At 48.4% G+C, this 21,272-nt stretch overlaps 1 protein-coding gene across 2 annotated transcripts in view; it reads right to left on the bottom strand.

Annotated features, from left to right (window-relative positions):
• LOC142501263 (hexokinase-1) overlaps positions 1-21,272 on the bottom strand; it is a 63,674-nt gene that overhangs the window by 20,904 nt on the left and 21,498 nt on the right. For both annotated transcript variants that reach the window (XM_075610910.1, XM_075610911.1), the window contains exons 3-7: positions 6,268-6,416; positions 3,353-3,472; positions 2,375-2,470; positions 1,850-1,949; positions 1,580-1,763 (exon numbers count right to left, since the gene is read on the bottom strand). In XM_075610910.1, the coding sequence (XP_075467025.1) occupies positions 1,580-1,763; positions 1,850-1,949; positions 2,375-2,470; positions 3,353-3,472; positions 6,268-6,416 (649 nt within the window). The remainder of the gene's footprint in view (positions 1-1,579; positions 1,764-1,849; positions 1,950-2,374; positions 2,471-3,352; positions 3,473-6,267; positions 6,417-21,272) is intronic.

Raw genomic sequence — 21,272 nt, forward strand, 5'->3', positions numbered from 1 at the left:
CAATAGCCTGCCCTCATGGCTAATGTCCCACACTCAGTAACTCCTACCACCCATTGTGACCAAGCACTGCCATCTACAGCACTTACTCCCTCACCTGCTGTCTCTGTAAGTTTCCCATTAAACCTCTTAGATTGTAAGCTCTTCGGGGCAAGGATTTCCTTTCCTATTGTCTGATTTTGCTGCACTTATTGTATAATTATCTGTACTGTGCGCTTTGTGAAGCGCTGAGTACACTTTTGGCGCTATATAAATAAAGACATACAATATAATACAGGGGGTAGAGCATAAACTTTTTGTGCCTCAATTACCCAAGACACTTTCTTTCGTTTGACCCAAACAGAAAATGGATCAGCGCGTCATAACACATCTCTCCTCACACTTTCTTTACGTTGATACATCTCCCCCGTAAACTTAAAGGTGTAAATCTCCATACGTCATCATAGTATTCCACCCACTATCTCCTCCCAACTCACTCCTCCTATAACCACCCCCCACAAAGCTCATAGGCAGGTGCAAAATTAGGGCACATATCCTCGATACAGGGACACAAAGGGAACCATGACACAATTTGCACCCATTTATGGAGCAATGCTCCAGTCTGCAACACTTTATATATACACCAACCAGACAGAGTGTGCTGGCGAGACAGGGAAACGCTACCAAGGGATGGTGCAAAGCTACAACACTGGCAGGTCTAATGATGCAGGTTGTGTATTACAAAAGGAAGTTGCCCCCATTTGATATGATGGGAAGTCGTTGGCACATTATTCGGTGTGTGTTAACTTGAGTTATTTTGAGTTGAAGTTAACAATGCATTCACATCATACTGAGTCGGCAAGAGAAAGGATATGTTCTTTTAACAATCTTCCAAAAGAAACATAAAAAAAAAAAAAAAAGCTGTGTCCTGCCAAAGAACGGTCATCAGGGTGCAAAGTGCGAGCTTTTGAGGACTCCCGTCAGATTGGTAATAACCATGAATCTCCATGGGTAATGAAGACATGGAGAACTACAAGTGGACTTCAGGCTCATGACATGAAGATAGGTTGGCGGTACCATCTCCATGCTGGGATCAAACAGGGCTGTACGTCTTCAGAAAAAAACCACATTGGAGTAAATGGATATTAGGGATAAAAGGAACACCTACGTCTGGGTGCTACTACTTTCCTTATTCTTTGGCTTTGTCAATTTGCAACGTTTTGGTTTTCTGTTTAGTAGATTGGTAGGTGACAGGCAGTCCGGGGGCTTCACCTGCAGCCCTCAACCGCTTCCCACCCCACCAGTGCAGAGAGAGTGGAGATGTTGCCAGTGTGAATCGTAGCTTCTTCCCACTCCCTGTGCTGACAGTGCTAATCCCTAAATCCCAGTGTAAGGAGAGGAACGGGACAGTACTCCGTGTGCTAGCATTAACATGCTGACTGGAGGGCAAAAGCACAAACCCTTCTGCCTGTGCACAAGATAGATACACACACACAAACAGCCCTTTAGAGGTAATGCGGCCCTTGTGGAATATCATGTTGCGTACCACTGGTTTAGTACAGTATGTGCCCCATGGGATATAAAGAAGACTGTAAATACTTACAGCTGTTTTCCTGGGTTCATGGATCCTCTGTCAATCTCTCTATCAAACTCCGTTCTGATGTCCTCGAGAGATCCGTCATCACCAAACGCTCCCCACTCCGTGTTAATGCACATTCTCCCTTCATCGCCTTCCACTACATCTATATGCCTCAACTCTTCCATGTAACAGGCATTAGTACCAGTACCTAAGGAAACAAGCGACAGTAAATATAACGTATACAGTACATCAACGTCTCTGAAACTGACCGCGTGTATGCTCATCTAATGTTACCTATGATTATGCCAACTTCACAGCGCTGGTCATCAAACCCACAAGTCATCATAGTCCCTACGGTATCATTCACAACGGCCATTATGTCAGCCTCGTAGTCCTAGGTAAAGAACGCAACACAAAGACTTGTGTTAAAAAAGGCAGGAAGGATGGAGGGGTGGGAAAAAAAAAACTGGAGGGGGGAGGGTTGGGGTAGAAAGAAAGAGGTCCAAGGGCAGTAGGATTAGCGATTATTGGGTGTTTGAAAAAGCAAAGGCAGGAAAACTAGTACAGGATGGCTGATATTAGGGACTAGGAGGAGGGTCTTCATCAAAGCAAAGGGAATAAAATATCCCCATTAAAAGCAGCACATTTTTCATATTTTTTTAAGGAGACAAACACTCTGCCATCCAGGGGCCCCCAAGAGTGCAATTTGTAATTAATTTTCAGAGAAACGAGAGCTTGGTTAGATTTGTTTAGGCAGCACATATAGAGACTGTTCAATTATTTGCAAGAGAGTGTTCATAAATGATCAGGATTATTTACCCCGCGTTTCTTGATTGCCTTGTTTAGCAGCTTGACGACATCTGCTCCCTCCACTCCACTTGCTTTGAACCGTTTGGTCCACGTAACCAGAATACCCTAAATAAGCAAATACAAAAACCAAAAATCAGGAAAATGGTAATTTGTTACAATCAACACACAATTCCTACCATTCAATGACTTATTACGCTACAGCAGGGGTGGGCAACTTCAGACGTCGTCAAGGGCCACCAACAGCCCAGGTTTTCAGGATATCCCTGCTTCAGCACAGGTGACTCAGTCATTTGACTGAGGCACTGATTAAGCCACCAGTGCTGAAGCTGGAATATCCTGAAAACCTGTTGATTCCCATACGAGTCAATGATTTTAAGAAGGATATGGTGCCAGCTGAGGTTTTGGGGAGAAGTCCTGCTTTTTGAGAGGATGATCCCATTCAAGCTCGTGGGCCAAGTTTTCTAAGTGTTTTTATACCAAAAGGCGATAATGAAAGTGTCTTCCAGCATGGAAGGGGTCTTGCAGAATAGCAGCACTTAGTGAATATGGTCCTTTATAGCCCATTCCTGTGAATGGGAGCATAAGTGGTATTTCAGCACGGAATGTGTCTTATAAAGAAGCACTTCTCTTTAAGGAAGCCCATAGTCCCATATTTACTAAGCACTGCTATTCCAGAAGACACATTTCCAGCGTGGAAAATTGTTCATGGCCCATTTAAGTGAATAGGCCGAAAAGGGTCTTCTGTGGCTGCAATGTGTCTTATGCAACTAGGACCACTTAGTGGGGGTATGGACCACAGTGTTTTTAAGAGGGTGGTTGTGATGAAAATGTATCAAGAGTCTTAATGACCCCTCAGCATGCTGTTAAGGCATCTTCTCCATGTCAGGGAAGGTGATAGCCCCATTTATTTGAAAGGGACTAAAACCTTCACTGACAAGAAGACAGCCTAAGGTCATATTAAAAAGAGGGAATTTTTTTCAGGCTCACCTCATCTAATTTTGTTTGTATGCATGGGAAGGAAAAGGTGAATCCAACTGGCAGCTTTTTGTCTTTAATCTGCTTCTTTTCCATGAAGTCTCCAAGGCATTCAGCAACATGATCAAAAAGCTGTTGAGACACAATGTTAGATGTAAACATTTTTGGATTTATAATAGTTACCGTGGTCGCGACCTGCCCCCAGTAATCCCGGTCTCCCCCAAGAACACGAACACGATACACCCTGAACGTCATAGGGACCCAAGTCATGCTGACAAAAATAAATCTAGATTAATTGTAGGGACCAGCATGAGGCTTCGTCGCCGGTGGATGCAGCTGCGCGCGCGCGAGCAACAGCGTGCGCGCCGCACACAACGTACAGCCCTCTATGGGGCAGGCTCCAGTCGGCGTGTGTGCACAAGGTGCAATCCGCAACTGTCTTTGCCAAAAGACAAGATTTTTGACTTTTAGCGCAGCGGGCGAGCATTGGTCACGTCACGGCGGCGGTTCAGCCAATGAGGGAGAAAGCACATACATCTGAAGGTGAGACGTCAGGATGGAGATGAGCTCAGTGGTGAATGCTTTCAATGGAGTGCCGGTATAAGGACTATAAACTAGCAGAATACAAGTATGCTGGATGTCAGATGTGGAGCTGTTAATGAGGTGCTAGGCTGTTATTATCACACTCAGCAGAAGCAGCTGATGGCAATAGGGATTCTTAACCGAAAACGGACGGAACAGCTGCTTTGGTGCATATAGATTATCCACTATGGTCCCTATTTAATAAGGGAAGATATCAGCTGTATTCATTTGAATGGACCTTAAATCTTCTCTAAGGTGAAGACAGCTTCAGAGAATACTAAATAAAGAGAATACTGAATTATGAATCCCATCCTCTAAATTAGGCATCACAGATGATTAAAGTTTGTTTTCTCAAGCGGTACCTACAAGCAATTACTGCGAATGTTCTGCCTTTACACACATTATAACACACTATGCTTTATAAACACAATGCTACAAGAAGAATTATTATACAAATGTATGTATTATCTTTATTTATATAGCGCCAAAAGTTTACTCAGCGCTTCACAAATACAAAACAAAAGTGATGTAACCATTTTAGAAAACTAAACTGCTTGGGAAACGCTGATCAAGCAACATCGTTAGAGAAATTCCATGTGGGTCCCATATATAATATAATGTCTGTGAATTGACTGTATGACTGTTCTTTTAATGTAACCAGGTATACTAGTATTGTTAGAATTCTGTGCCTAGAACATACAATAGTTACCTCTCGTATTCAAGCCTCAATGTATTACTTCCTGGTAAAACATTTTTATATATAAATAAAAAAAATTAAATATATTTTCTAAAGAATCTAACACAGCTGCAAGAATTCTGCATTGTGAAGCTGGATAAATGCTTCTCAACCTGTGGCCTGCGGAACACTCGTGTGCCAGGACAAGCTGCCAAAGGTGCCGCGGCTCCAGGGGGAAAACTCGGCTGGCTGCTCAGCATGCACGTCCCGCGCCACCTGGAGACGTAGAGGCTGCGATCCTCTTCTCCTCTCTCAGCCCGGCACAGAGGAGCCTCCATCTCCAGGCAGCGCGGGACGTGTGATGGCTTGAGTAAAAGCCACATTATGAATGCAGCAATATATGAAGGTAGGGAGTAGCTTTGTGGACCATCTCGCAGTAGTAGGTATTCAAAACAAGCAAACACATTGCCCCACGTTTAGTATAAAATAAAATCAAGGGGATCAACTCCAGTCTTCAAGCCCCCCACCCTCCTCTTCCTCCCTCAACAGGTCAGGTTTTCAGCATATCCCTGCTTCAGCAAAGACAGCTCAATCAGTCCCTGCTTCAGGTAGGGTTGCCAGGTGGCTTCTCCAAAAATACTGGGACACAATGGTGAAAGGAGCAATGCGCTCGAGGCGTACGCACACCCTCGCTCTATGAGGTTTCCTCCTCTCCTTGTCCCACCCCCAGGCTCCTGACACCTACTCCTGATTGGCTGCTGCTGGGTAACTCAGCCAATCAGCCCAGCCACCTAGCAACAGCCCAGCAGCTCCCTGCTCGAGGAAATCCCGCGGCCGCCATGTCCAGAGAGGTAATACCGGTAGACACATACATGTCCAGTAGGAAAAAAGATAAGTATGGAGGTTCACAGCCGTCCGCGGGGGTAAATGAAAGCGCAACCACTAAGTAAAAAGTAACTTTTAATGTGCACTAGACATGTCTAAGACACATTAAAAGTTACTTTTTACATAGTGGTTGCGCTTTCATTTACCCCCGCGGACGGATGGGAACCGCCATACCTACCTTTTTCCTATCGGACTTCCTGAGGCTGGAGCACGCCAACACTGCACCTGGATCAAGTCTTTGGATCACAGCGTTTGACGGGCGGCATCGACGTGTCAAGTCTGTGAGTACTGCGCCTTCAGGGGCTTACGGGTTGTGCGTAGGACGCCAGGATTAGTGAGGGTAGTGGCGGAGTATCAAGTATCTCCGGGGTGCTTTGCTTTGACCCTATATGATACCATACTGCACACAGTGAGCCCTGGCAGGACTGATACAAATACATTTCATTGTTGCAGTGCCATTGCTTGTCATTTTGGAGCACCGGTTTTGGAGTTTATTCTCCACTTTATACGTACATGTCCAGTATTACCTCTAATTTTTTACAGGACAATGTCCAAATACAGGGCAGTCCGGGTCAATACTGGACAGCTAGCAACCCTAGCCTTCAGCACAGCCAAAGACTGAGCCTCTGATTGAGCCACCTGTACCGAAGCTGGGATATCCTGAAAACCTGACCTGTTAGGGGGCGGGGGGCTTGAGGCCTGGAGTGGAGACCCCATGCTATAAAATGGCAGCACTGGGAAAATTCTGTCCGAATCTCCAACAGCTGGCATATAAAACACTTACCCGTGTGCCACTCCCATGGATGATGTCGTCTGGCGTGTCATAAATCTCACTCTCCATCTGAACAGTCAGCTTTTTCTCATGTGAAACCTTCACCCGCAGAATACGAAAATTAGATCCACCCAGATCCAATGCAATGAAATCTCCCTTTTCTGTTTCAGGAAAGAACATGTGTTAGAACAACACGTACAACAAATGTATATCTCCAATGTTATGTATGAAGCATCCAGAATGGGTTGCCAACAAAGTAAAAATAGAGATTAGTCAGCATTTGGACCAATAGAAGCCATTCTGGACTATACGCGTTGTAATCTCTTTTACAGTGCACAGGAAATAAAAATACCCTTGTGAGCACATTCACATGTCTCAGACAGGTCTGAGACCCTGCCTTTCCCCATTATCTCTTAGCATACAGTGCTCCCACTGCAGCCAAGGATTCTGGGTAATGACATGCAAAGGAGCACACAGTGTCACCTTTTACGGGAAGCTTTTATACATACACACACACATACAGAACATATCCTACGACGCAAAAATATATTTAAGTAGACACAATATGTATGCTGTGGTTCATGGGAGTAAAAATACATTTTTAAAGTGTTTGGCAGTTCTTCAAGGCAGGGGAGCGCAAACTGAGCGACGCAATACTTTTTTTGGGGGGGGGAGGGGCATGGTGGCTACAGACGCCCGTTGCCATGGAGACGTGACGTCAAATGACGCTGCGGGTCACATGACCCCGCAGTGGCATTTGACACCACATTAGAGATAAGGGGGGCGCAACGCAGGAGGAGAGCAGGCTTTAAAGGTTAAAAAAAAAAAATACCAGCATTTTTTGTTTTTACAGGATGGGATCCAGATTGCTGAATTGCGCTATTTTCCGTTCCGGTGGAACCCCTGGTTTCCGAGGTATTTTACCAGTGAACTTACCAGGTTTAAATCTCTCTCTAGAGGAAACAAAATGGCCACCATATCTCAAGCCAATAGGAAGCTGCAACATCATCCTCAGTTGTGGCTTCCTACTGGACGGTCTTTTATAAAACCAGGAGGTATTAACAACTTCACAAGTTAGTATCTTGTGAACTTGCGGGTCTCCGAAGCCAAAAAACAGCACAGTTCAGCTCTGGGGGACCCACTGGTTCCCATCCTGTGAAGAATTAACAGGGGGTGTTGGGGTTTGGGGGTGGATTTGCACTTTATAAAAGGTAATCAAAATCCAGAACTATAGTTCCAGCGGCACGGAGGACAGAGTCTCTGTTACAACTGTATGAGTTATTTTCTATTTGCAGTTATACTGTGTAAATAAAATACCCCGGTTCCTCAGGGCGCTATTAATTCAGAGCACATAACGTGAAGTTACCTGAAACAGGAGCGGACGGGATCTTTCCTGAGGTGAACATGGTACCCTCAAAGCTAATTATATGCAAAAGCAACCGTCGTTCTACATCGCATTAGCATAGGCGCAACGTCCCATTATTGTAGCATAACGCTGCGTTATCTTCCAATAACACGAGGTTACATATATCTTAGCGTTACTCCGATCCAGACTCTGAAATAGTCCATTAACTAAAGTGGAGTAAGAGAGGAGCGGGAAATAACGCTATGTTAGTTCAATCATACCTGTCCAGACCCTGCGAAAGCCCCATTTCAGAGTGTGGCTGCAAGTAACAACGGCCAGCTAGGAGTCTTGAAGGGATTCGGTGCAGTGGCGTTTTGGCGTGGGGTCTCTTACCATCACCGGAGCGGCATCTCTTCCTCCGACGTCGGTACGCCATGCGATGTTCTGAGCTTACAGAGGCTGTGAGCATCATGTTGTGGCAAAGGGATACCACGAGGCAGCGCCATGACGTGACGCTCCGGAGAAGATAAGCGGCCCCGCGCTCTCTCCTGACACCCAGTTTAATTGTTGTGGGGAAGAGCACAGTTGCACCATCATCAAGCCGGCCTTGGTAGTCCATCTATTAACCTTAATGGACTTCAGTGGATTTGCGAAGTTTAAAGAACGTCTCATTTGCATTTCATTATCCCTCCGTTACAGTTAACGCGGTGTTCTTTACAGGAGAAAACACGGCTTCGGCTGCGTCCATGGTACCTCAGACCGCTGAGCGAACAGACTGCCTTATGGCAGTGTTCGCGTACATGTGGCATGGGGGCGGAGGCAGGAGTGGGGCGCCCAATGCGCAAGAAATCAGACAGGGCAGTCACGTGAGCGGTTCGCACGATGAGGGCGAACCAGCTCCGTGACGTCACTGGGAACGCCCCCGGGAACGCCCCCCACGGCCCGAGTACTATGGCCAGGGAAAGCACCTGCTTTCCCTCAGCCTCAGCGCGTCTCCGCTCGGGCTGCGGCACTATGTCCGCAGCCTTATCATGATGTTATTGTTTTTTAAAGATACACAGTTAAGTCACTTAACATCACGTTACGACTAACAGAGCTTTGTGGGTTTGGGCCCAAGTATTTTCCCAATGAAGTTACCTAAACAGTTCTTAGAATTACTTACAGTAATTATAGCATCATTATGTGTTTTAGAATTAAGAATTAATTGATTGGAGTAGTCTTCTGATTACTCATAGTACCTGGGGAGGAAAAGGTGTAAGGATTTCAATAAGAATCATAATCGATAAATGATTTAATGACTTTGTAATTTCCTACTAAAAGTTATTATTATTTTTTTTTTTAAGTCCATCATTACTGGTTGTCTGGATGTTTGATGGAAAGGTTGCTATATTGCTGGGAAGAAATAAAGTATTTTATGGATGGAGACCGCCGGTAATTAAATAAGGTCATTACTTTCTACAACGAATGCAAAATAAACACTAGAACAGATGCTTGGTCTTCAAGCCTGAATGCATCGAGAGATGCACTTATAATGAACACTTAATAAAAGGCATAAGTAAATATTAAAACTTAGCTTTGTTACGTGTAGCTTAGGCCGTGCCTATAGTGCCGTCGATGACACGACGGGTGACGTCACCCGTCGCCACAGTCGAAAGTTATATTTCGCCGGGCGGCGGCATCGCGTGTTTCCAGCAATTTGATAGGTTCAAGGGCCGTCACGTAACGCGACAGCCCTTGAAAAATCAAATTTTGCCGGCTAACAGTTTTCCCAACGGCTCCGTCGCGCGCGCACTATAAGCGCACGGGGCGGCGGCAATGCATTTGTTTCCGGGCGACGTCGCATCGCCGGCACTATAAGCACGACCTAATGCAACAACAAAACCCAGCCTCAAAGAATAATGCAATTCATCTCTACAAACATGGGTGCCAGACCAAGCAATAACACACAACCTCATTCATAATGCCCAACAGAAAATATTCAGACATATTTATTGATATGACTTATGTCAGGAGTGGCCAACTTCAGTCATCAAGGGCCACCAACAGGTCAGGTTTTCAGGATATCCCTGCTTCAGCACAGGTGGCTCAGTCAGAATGGCTGCATCACCTGACCTGTTGGTGGCCCTTGAGGACTGGAGTGGGCCACCCTGGTCTTTTGCCATAATAAACTAAAAAGTGGACTCAACAGACACATCTCCTTAGTATAAATTGTTGTCACTGCCAAGAGTCAAAATCCACAAAATGCATCAGGTGGTGTCCGATCGTGTTCACCCTTTTGGTTGTCTCATTGACGCGCCCTGAACGCTATGTGGGGCAGCGCCCCCATTTATTTTTTGAACGGACATTAAAATCAGCGGTTTCCCCTCTCTCCCCCTTTTTTGGATGGCAATACAGGGGTGGGGGGGTCTCTGGTTTCATGGATGGCAATGCGGGGGGTCTCAAGAGCCAAACCGCATTCATTTCAGCTCTTAGGACGCCCTGCTACCCGAGATACTCCCTGGAAAAGGTACCGCTTGTGTTTAAATCCCGTCCCGCTGGCCGGTAGGAATCTGCAACGGATGACACTGCGGCTTCCTATTGGCCAGAATCACATGGGAGATTTAAACCGCCATTGTGTTTCCTCCAGAGGTGACATTACCGGGGAACCAAGGGGTCCCCAGACCAGAACATAGTGAGTTTCAGCTCTTAGGGACCCCCTGCTTCCAATTCCATGTTAAAAAAAAGGGGGGGGTGCGGATAAAAAGAAAATATAGTACGGGAAACTGCTCCTTTAATACATCAACCTATGCACCTTGTCTGATGACTGAGATTTGGGGGGTGGCTATGAAAGGTGGTTCTATGCAGCCAAGTGGGAACTGAACTGTTAACCTTTACGATGCCGGATGTCCTTCAGCACACGAGTGCCACCGAACTTCTAGGATCGCAACTAAGTGATCACTTAGGTGCAGATCACATGCTAGTGACACCAACACCCCCCCCTTCCCCACCCACCCCCCACCGTGCCATGAATCCAATCTACCCATAGAAAATGAGCATAAAGAACATGACATGCCCATTACAACATAAGGGCCCCTTGAGTGCCAGAGCAGTACTGGGTACGACATAACTAAAGGCAGCCAAAAGGTTAAACTATGTGAACCATATAGGACCGAAGCTTTGGGAGCGGCAGGCAGTGAATGTCGATCTGAAGGAGTTGCCTTGTAGTAAGGATTCCTGTCTTTGGTAGGTGAACCCAGTTTGAACCCCAGTGTCGGCTCTCCATGTGATCTAAGGTAAGTCTCTTTTCCAAAAACTAGATTATAAACGCTTCAGAGCAGGCACAGATTGTGGTTGCAAAATTCTATGTACAGAGCTGCACGATTGTCCGGGCAATAGAAGAAAAATTATTATATTCATTGAAAGAGCTTTAACAAAAAAAAAAAAAAACAACTCAGATAAAACCAAAACATACTATGAGAACCTCTGCAACATGACGTCCGCCTCATTTCTTTAACACGTCCGCCTTTTTAACCAGCTGGTGTCTCAGCTGTCACAATGCAGCCAGGCTAAATATAGAGAGAGAAACCAGAGACGGAGAGCACAGATTCCAGCCTTTCAAATGCCACAGGGACCCAATCTAATCACAGTACAATCAGGAACTTACTGTTAACACGAATCCCTATTGGTTACGGTGTGTAATCATAAATCATATTTATGTGTCACCTATTTCATCTATAAGTGAAGTCACTTTCAATCATTGTTCCCACCTGTGTTTTATTTAACTGAACCGGAGGCTAACTGGACCAGAACCAGCACTGCCTTGCCACAGGAAACCTTATACAGTACCTACCAACTACCTCGGCGTGGTAGGGTGGTCTTTAATCAGATTTCCCCTCTATGGGCGTTCCTTAAACTTCCATATTGCCAATGCAAAAATCGCTGGAAAAGCATGCAATGACGGGACTTAAATCTGGCGGGTTACCCATGTTTGATGTTAATACCAACAGCATTGAACAAGTGTTATCTTATTCCACCTGTTTGCCAATTTAACACGTGACTGTTACACGTGTTACACGGTGGCGACAGGCTGTAAGAGTGCGTGTGGGCACGCAAGTGTGTGTGTGTGCGCACGTCACCCCTTAGGCTGCGTCCCTGCTGCGCTGACCGCGCTCATGCTTGAGACGTCACCAACTCTCTAAGCATGAGCGCCGGGTGTCCTGCCTATTTTGCAAACGCGCGCGGGGGTGGGGGGGGGGGCGTTGCGGGCAAGTTGAGTGCGCTTCAAAGTCAGTTTTTTTTTGTCAGCTCAAGCTTGGGTGAGCGTGTGTGCCTGCGCACAAGCGAGCACCGCGTGAGCGGGGACTGCCACATAAATAATGTAATAAGTAAAAGCGGCAAGAGCACAGCGCCAGCGGGGATGCAGCCTTACAGGCGGCGGAGCATAAGTAATGTATCAGCTCACGTCCTTTCAGTTATCTTGATAAAGGTTGAGCGAGGACCGAAACGCGGATCCGTGTTAAATAAATATCTACGTCCTGTGAGTGCCGGCCAGAGAGGGAGAGACTCATCTAGCTCAGAATTTGTTTTTTTATTTAATTACTAGCTGAGAGACCCGGCGTTGCCCGGGATGTAAATGCGTAATAGGTAGTATTATTTATAAATCGTGGAACAATAGGTGACTGTTTGTTGTAAAGGTTGGATAATAATATTGAAAAGAAAGATGGAAGAAAATGTAATACGATGTTGTATAAAAATGGTTTATTGTAACCACACCACAGTACAATGTATATTTTGGTGCCATAAGTGATGTAAAAATCTGAGTCGTGTGTCCTGCTAGGGTGTGAGGCGGCGGGTGGCGCGTGGGTTGTGAGTGCTGTGTGCGAGTGGGGGTCCTGCTAGGGTGTGAGGCGGCGGGTGGTGCGTGGGTTGTGAGTGCTGTCTGTGAGTGGGGGTCCTGCTAGGGTGTGAGGCGGCGGGTGGCGCGTGGGTTGTGAGTGCTGTCTGTGAGTGGGGGTCCTGCAAGGGTGTGAGGCGGCGGCTGGCGCGTGGGTTGTGAGTGCTGTCTGTGAGTGGGGGGTCCTGCTAGGGTGTGAGGCGGTGGGTCAGTGATGTCGGTGCGTAGGGGCGGGAGGCAGCAGGTGTGTGTGGCGGCAGGTATGTGTCGAGTGTGGCGGGTGTCTGTTGAGTGCGTGCAGCGGCTGTGAGGCGGTGGGTGAAAGGCAGAGGCGGCCGGAGTAAGGGCGGGTGAAAGGCAGAGGCGGGGGTGGGGAGGCGGTAAGGCGGGCATGAAGGCGAAGGGCGGCGGGAAGGGGAGGAGGGGGTGGAGGAGGGGGGCAAGGGGTGGAGGAGGGGGGCAAGGGTTAGAGGAGGGGGGGGAAGGGTTAGAGGAGGGGGGGGAAGGGTTAGAGGAGGGGGGGGAAGGGTTAGAGGAGGGGGGGGAAGGGTTAGAGGAGGGGGGGGAAGGGTTAGAGGAGGGGGGGGGAAGGGTTAGAATGGGGGGAAGGGTTAGAGAAGGGGGGGAAGGGTTAGAGGAGGGGGGGAAGGGTTAGAGGAGGGGGGGAAGGGTTAGAGGAGGGGGTGGAAGTGTGGGAGGGGGTGGGAGGGGAAAGGGGAAAAAGAGGTGGAGGGGGGGGGAAGAGGAGCGGAGGGGGGGTGGAAAGGGGAGCGGAGGGGGGGTGAAGGGGAGCGGAGGGGGGGAAGGGGAGCGGGGGGGGAGGGGAGAAGTGGTGGGAAGGGGGAGGAGGGGGAAAGGGGGAGAAGGGGGGAGGTGGTGGGAAGGGGGAGAAGGGGGGAGGTGGTGGGAAGGGGGGAGGTGGTGGGAAGGAGGAGGAGGGGGAAGGTGGTGGAAAGGGAGAGAAGGGGGGATGTGGTGGGAAGGGGGAGGAGGGGGGAGGTGGTGGGAAGGGGGGGAGGGTGGTGGGAAGGGGGGGAGGTGGTGGGAAGGGGGGGAGGTGGTGGAAAGGGGGGGAGGTGGTGGAAAGGGGGGGAGGTGGGAAGGGGGAGGCGGAGGGAAGGCGGGGGGTGGGAGGCGGTGGGAAGGCGGGGGGTGGGAGGCGGTGGGATGGCGGGGGGTGGGAAGGGGGGTGGGAGGCGGTGGGAAGGGGGGTGGGAGGCGGTGGGAAGGGGGGGGAGGTGGTGGGAAGGGGGGGAGGGAGGCGGTGGGAAGGGGGGGTGGGAGGCGGTGGGAAGGGGGGGTGGGAGGCGGTGGGAAGGGGGGGTGGGAGGCGGTGGGAAGGGGGGGTGGGAGGCGGTGGGAAGGGGGGGTGGGAGGCGGTGGGAAGGGGGGGTGGGAGGCGGTGGGAAGGGGGGGTGGGAGGCGGTGGGAAGGGGGGGGGGGAGGCGGTGTGAAGGGGTGGGAGGCGGTGGGAAGGGGGGGAGGCGGTGGGAAGGGGGGGAGGCGGTGGGAAGGGGGGGGGGGCGGTGGGAAGGGGGTGGGAAGGGGTGGGGGGAGGCGGTGGGAAGGGGTGGGGGGAGGCGGTGGGAAGGGGGGCTGGGAGGCGGTGGGAAGGGGGGCTGGGAGGCGGTGGGAAGGGGGGCTGGGAGGCGGTGGGAAGGGGGGGAGGGGGCGGTGGGAAGGGGGGGAAGGGGGGAGGCGGTGGGAAGGGGGGGGGGCGGTGGGAAGGGGGGGCAGGCGGTGGGAAGGTGGAGGGGAGGCGCTGGGAAGGGGGGGGAGGCGCTGGGAAGGGGGGGTGGAGGGGAGGTGGAGGGGAGGTGAAGGTGGGGGGGTGGAGGGGGGGGGTGGAGGGGAGGTGAAGGGGGGTGGAGGGGAGGTGAAGGGGGGGGGGGGTAGAAGGGAGGTGAAGGGGGGGGTGGAAGGGAGGTGGTGAAGGGGGGGTGAAGGGGGGGGAGGTAAATGGGGAGGTGAAGGGGGGTGGAAGGGAGAAGTGGAGTGAGGGGAGGTGAAAGGGGGTGAGGGGAGGTGAAAGGGGGTGAGGGGAGGTGTAGGCCGCTCACTCACCCGTCCGGCAGGTCCCACGTGGATCTGAGGCGGGAGGCAGCGTGTTGTGGCCGCTCTCCCGCTGTGTCCCGGGCGCTCGCTCGCTCCCCCGCTGACTGTAGCGGCGCCGGGGGGGGGGTATCGGGGAGACACTGACACTGGAGGGGAGGGGGGGTGGAGGGGAGGTGAAGGGGGGGTGGAGGGGAGGTGAAGGCAGCTCACTCACCCATCCGGCAGGTCCCACGTGGATCTGAGGCGGGAGGCAGCGTGTTGTGGCCGCTCTCCCGCTGTGTCCCGGGCGCTCGCTCGCTCCCCCGCTGACTGTAGCGGCGCCGGGGGGGGGGGGGGGGTATCGGGGATACACTGACACTGGAGGGGAGGGGGGGTGGAGGGGAGGTGAAGGGGGGGTGGAGGGGAGGTGAAGGCAGCTCACTCACCCATCCGGCAGGTCCCACGTGGATCTGAGGCGGGAGGCAGCGTGTTGTGGCCGCTCCCCCGCTGTGTCCCGGGCGCCACCATCTTGGGCACTCGGCGCCGCGAGGCAGCCTGCCTGGCCACTGGCTGTTCCCCCGCCGGGGAGGGGGGGGCATGTATATGTGTGGGGGGGGAGAGGTGGGAGATATAGAGGGGGGGTCTCGCACGGCCGCTGACACTGGGTGGGGGGGGGGGGGGCGCTGAAGGGCTAATAATAGTGTGTGTGTGTCCCGCTGACTGTAGCGGCGCCGGGGGAGGGGGGGTCGGGGTGAAAGCGCGGGAGACACGGGGAGAGGAGGTGCGCGCGGGTGCTGCTAACACTGTGAGCCCCGTGTGTGTGTGTGTGTGTCCGTGTGTCCCTGTGTGTGTCCGTGTGTCCGTGTGTGTCCGTGTGTCCCTGTGTCCGTGTGTGTGTGTGTCCCTGTGTGTGTGTGTCCCTGTGTGTGTGTGTCCCTGTGTGTCCTTTGGCCCGTCACTCCGCCTCAGGCCAATGAGAGGTGTGCGGGGGCGGGCCAAGGGACCAATGAGATTTCCCCTAGGGACACCGGACATCCAGGCAGGCTGGCAGGCATGCATGCATGCAGGCAGGCAGGCAAACATACAGTGCTTTCACTAATATAGTATAAGATGAATATTTCTATTTACATCATATAAAATACCTCTTAACATGCAAGAATGCTACATATAGTAAAACTAAGCTGTTGTCACTACTACTATTAATTTTAGGAAGACAAACTCTTAAAGTATATCAACAAAAAGTAATTACAATAAAATTTACCCCAGGAAACCTTATATGAAAATCGACCACAAGAGTCTATTGATACAATCGTGTGTTGTTGATATATTAAACCCCGGGAACATCAATTCCGATGCTGCCTCCGTGTGACGGACAGGCAGTGTCTGACCAACAAATGACTGCATTTAAACTTTGTTGGGGAGTCATTAGGTCACTTTAATTAACAAGTTGCAATATCTACTCCGCAGAGGTGGTCTAACCGGTCTTCTGAGACCTGATCCTGACCAGTTTTATGAAGAACAAGGGAACCTGCCATTAATTCTTATCCATATGTAAATCATGTATCTGCAAATACAAAGGTTATCCCAAAATCAGGTCTGGGAAAAGGTAATTGAGAGGGTTTTTTTTTTGTTTTTACAACCTTTTGGCATCTGGTATGGTTGGTTCTAATTAAGCAGCTGCTCTAAAACTGCTGCAGAGCCGGGCTTTGCTGCAGAAATCGAGTAAAGCAGCAGACATAGGGGGACAATTCTCGTAGCTCCGAAGTGTGTTAAACCGTTTGTAAAGAGCCGTTTCCGATCGGATTGGCGTGCTTGGCTATTCTGTAAGCCCTTCTCGCGTGTCCAATCCGTGTCTAAAAGGTTTTTTTAGAAGCGGTTTCACTCCGGCTCTGCCAATCCGATCGGTTTGTCAAAAAAAGTCCCAAACTCGTATTTTGTGACAAAAACTGCAATTCTCGTAGCTTCGTTATGCAAACCGCTTCTAAAAACTTGCATTTTTTTCACGCCACCTCAAGGGTGGCGAGCTTGGTATTGAGAGTTACATCCAGAGCCTGAAATATGGGTTTGGCTGAAAGAGCGTAACCTATGGCAGACTGGAGATGGAATTAGCACCAACTCCGGTTATTCAGCTTCCAAACCAAGTACAATCCGCCGGGTGGTTTGGCTGAAAAAACGGGCGGTTTGTCACTTTTTATAGAAGCGGTTTAGAAGATGCAATTTGCAATAGAGAATTTGAGTTTTTACTCATATTTCAGAACACTGCTTCTGAACTTGCCAAAACCGCGCAGTTTGGCACTGAACTTCGGAACTACTAAAATAAGCCCCATAACCTTTACCGGATCCAAATGGATGGGAAGCACAAGGTGACACACTGTTCGTGCTCATTACCCAGAATCCCTAGCTGCAGTGGAAGCACTTTGCTGTGTGATTATGGGGTAAGGTAGGTTCAGGGGTCTGTCCGAGACATGAATGTGTGCATGCGTGTTCGTGATCATTGTTCTACGGTGGAGGGGTGACACTTTTTTTTTTTTACTCACTTTAACTTATTTGTAAAACTTATGTGTCATTTATGTTCACCCTACAACTGTTTGTGTGCCAACGGCTTTTTTAAGATCCTATAAATTATTCTCCCCTTTGCAATGCGAGTAGGCTGTCCATTTTCCTATCTGATGTGAAGCCGCAGACCACATTTGAGTACTCGTAATGTATTAGCCCCAATCACCTTTACAGGGAAGCTGTTCCATGAAACCACTACTCTTTGAATGAAAAAAAGTGATTCCTAAGCATGCCTTTTCAAGCTTCAGAATAGGACTTATTTGATCCCCCCACCCCCCTCTTTCTCTGGAACTGGAAACAAAATGTGACGTCCATGCTTTTTCTCATTTGTATGTTACTAGCCGGAATAATGTTCTGCAGTTTAACTACTGTATGGTGTGACAATTGGTGAAAAAAGCAGCTTTGGGGACCTGTTGAAAATATGCAAAGATTCATTGGTGATCTATATTTATTATAGGCAACCTCCAACATCAGGTTTTTATGAAAGTACTTGAGGACGGGTTTCCCAACCATTGGTATAGTGCAGGAGTGGCCAATTCCAGTCCACAAGTCAGGTTTTAAGTATATCCCTGCTTCAGCACAGGTGGCTCAGTCAACGACAGCCACCTGTGCTGAAGCAGAAATATCCTTAAAACCGGACCTGTTGGTGGCCTGTGAGGACTGGAGTTGGCCACTGCTGGTATAGTGTACTAAAGCAGCAATATATAGATTATCTTTCCCCTTGAGCACGCCCACGTCCTGTTCTTTAAAATATATATTAGGGTTAAAATTCTGTTTTTTTTTAAATCTAGCTTCGCATGGTAACCTTTAGACTGCACCGAGAGCTCCCTTTTAACCTTCCGGACTTAAGAATTCAATGTGTGAGTATATGTGTATATGTGTGTGAGTATATGTGTATGTATGTGTGTGAGTATATGTGTATATGTGTGTGTATATGTGTATACGTGTGTGAGTATATGTGTATATGTGTGTGTGTTTATATGTGTATGTATGTGTGTGTATATATGTGTATGTATGTGTCTGTATGTGTATGTATGTATGTATGTGTCTGTATGTGTATGTATGTGTATGTATGTGTCTATGTACACACACACACACACACACACACACACATCATTCGATTTTAAAAATAAAAATCGCTTTGGGTAGAGTAAGGCATTTACTAGAGGAAGTAGAACAATGAGAACAAGCGTGCACTGCTTTTTTAAGTAGCTATTAAACATATGTTGAATACAGGTGCGGCACACGATATTACTCCCGCTGGTGCAGCAGGACCTACATAACGCGCCAGTAGTTAAAGTCCCTATTCACAAGAAGTGTGTGAAAATAGGCTCAGGCTTACGTAATATCGCACCTGCTATGTTTGTAGGAATCTGCTTCAGCACAGGTGGCTCATTCAGTGGCTGGTCTTGAGGACTGTAGTCGAGAGCCCGTGTTAAGGGGTTGTATTTATTTATTTTTTTAAATATAGACTTAACACAGCAAGCGCGCGTGTCTGGGATGGAACGCAAGTGAGCAAAAAGCAGGATGGTCACCACTCTGGTTTGACACGGAGACTACGGGTTTTGACCACGTAACTCCGGGCTTACCCAGTAAAACGCCGGGTGTTGGCGTGTGGTTGTGTTCGGCGGTGGCATTTCCCAGCAGCCTCGAAGTCCTCCCGGCATCTTCCCCTGGTATAACTCCGTTCAATTTGGCCGCGCAGTGTCGGGCGCCGCATTGGCAGGGCAACGAGGAACCTACGTGACGTCACAACATCACGTGACGCCCGTTGCCTTGACAACACGACGCTATGTAACGCCTTGACAACGAGACGCTATGTAACGCCTATGTAACGCCATAAGGCGTCCCGTTATCGTGGCAACGCGGCGCCATTTGACGCCACGCAGCCATATTGACGGGTCGGAGCAGAAAATGCCGGAGGATGTTGGAACAGTGCCAGAAGATGCCAGGGAGACGCCGCTGAAAAAGGCGTGCGAAACTTAAAAATGTTGTCTCCGGGTTGGCCTTCAGTAGAAGGTGGCAACCCTGGCTACAAGTGATACGAATTTCAGTGAAGGGAGAGAGGACTAAGCATCTTAGTCTATATTAAAATAAATAAATCGGTCAAAGCAGCCTATCTGCGGTTTTGAAATGTATTCACGGTTAACATTTTGGAAATTTCAATAACACCAACAAAATTTCCTCGAAAGTAGTTGTGAAGAACTTTCCATTGATTGTATAACATGACCGGCTAGCAAAAAGGTTATGCAATGGGTGGGCATATCGGAGGTAGGGTCTGTGTCCCCGAAAACGTTAGACGTACCTGCCGTTACTATGATGTAATATAGATCAAGCTCTTTTGGCTTTGCATCTGTATGCCTCCTCCACTTGTGTTCATGTTATACAGATCCACATTTGGAACAACATCACAACATCATCATTGAGCACTAGTGGGAATATTACTACCACAACACACACACACATACATACACACCTCTATACTGTTCTCATTAAGCACCGACGAGAGGGAAATGCTGTGTTTCAAAGCAGTAGTGATTAAAATTGAGTGTTAACACTGATCTTAGAAAATTACACTATGGCCACTGTTCAGCCCATTACAGCCAGAGGAACCTAAAATTTCAGCAGGTTCAAGAGGCAATAGTAATCCAGAATTTTACAATTTACATCATCAGCGTGTTGCTCGTTTTGTGGCTGTAATGGGCAGTCATTTTTATTTATCTGAACCGAAAAATCCCGCGGAGAATATCTACAGTGCTCCGACCTCTGGGGACCACCCAGTTCCCAAGATAAATCTTCAAGAATACTTGACCAGTGGATATAATATATGTAGAAAGATGGTGGAGCACTGCAAAGAAATAGGGCTGGAGGCAGATCCGTGAAAAATAAAAATGCTTTAATCCAAATGCATGGTAGCAACAGCTACATTAAAAGGGTCCTCTAACGCGTTTCGCGCTTTAATAGCGCTTTATCAAAGAGTGACTCATGTCTCCCAAGGGGAGATCAGGGGAGACATGAGTCACTCTTTGATAAAGCGCTATTAAAGCGCGAAACGCGTTAGAGGACCCTTTTAATGTAGCTGTTGCTACCATGCATTTGGATTAAAGCATTTTTATTTTTCACGGATCTGCCTCCAGCCCTATTTCTTTGCAGTGCTCCACCATCTTTCTACATATACTCTATCTACAAAACGGAACGGATGCACGCTGTCATGGAGCAGAAGGGGTTAATATGTGAGTGATCTACTATGTTTTATGGTTATTGTGACTATAGGGTATGTGCAGGGCTCCAGCCTATGATACAGGATATGTTCTATCCACATAGTGATTGCACTGGGAGTCTCTTTATATAAGGGCTTCCATGTGGTTTCGCTTTTAGAGTGGTTATTTTTGCTCTGTCCTTGTTAGGCTTCATATGGTGAGCCATATACCCTGTCACACATCCACACAATTAATATACAATCAATATACCCCGGTCTCCTAGGCATTATGGCCAACATTGCACAATCCTGGATTTAGAAGCACCATCAAGAGATTCATTTCTCATCCTTTGCAGTGGATATAATATGGTTACTGGGGTCTCTCTTACTCCGGCGGTCAATAGAAAGTTGTAGGAGGAGCAGACCACTTCTTTCTATTGGTAACCCTGAGGCTATATTTATAGGTTTTTTTTGTTTTTTTTTAAATCTCTTAGGAACTTGGGGATCCTTGGAGGTCGTGAGAATGTGGATCAGCCCTAGGGGATCTCACAGTTCAAGTAATGTTAAAAAAAGAATTTACACAAAAATCATTAACTATTGTTTTAAAGCTGCCGTTTTTAAAAAATATATATTTTTTTTCCTCATTCAATATGTGCATCAATACAATCTGCACACTACAAGTGATTAGCTAAGCTGCAGATCGATCCGTTCTCCTTTAAAATCGATTGCTTGCTCCGGGTTATTTAATTCAGTTCTTGCACAGCATTCTGGGCAATGTAGTTCTGGAATATTATGTGACTGGGCAGTTACTAGATACAATTGGTGCACTGCTAAGAGAGAGGACGGGGCTCAAGAGCCAGAGCCTTTCAGAAGGGGGCTGTCACTTTAGAAATGCTTCCTACATTAGAAACATTAAAAATGTAATTAAAACATTTTTTTTAAATGCTACAATATTTTCTCATAGTACAAAACAGATTTAAAAAAAACAAAAACAAAAAAACACATGTAGG

The sequence above is a fragment of the Ascaphus truei genome, chromosome 8 (assembly GCF_040206685.1).
Source record: "Ascaphus truei isolate aAscTru1 chromosome 8, aAscTru1.hap1, whole genome shotgun sequence".
Classification (NCBI taxonomy): domain Eukaryota; kingdom Metazoa; phylum Chordata; class Amphibia; order Anura; family Ascaphidae; genus Ascaphus; species Ascaphus truei.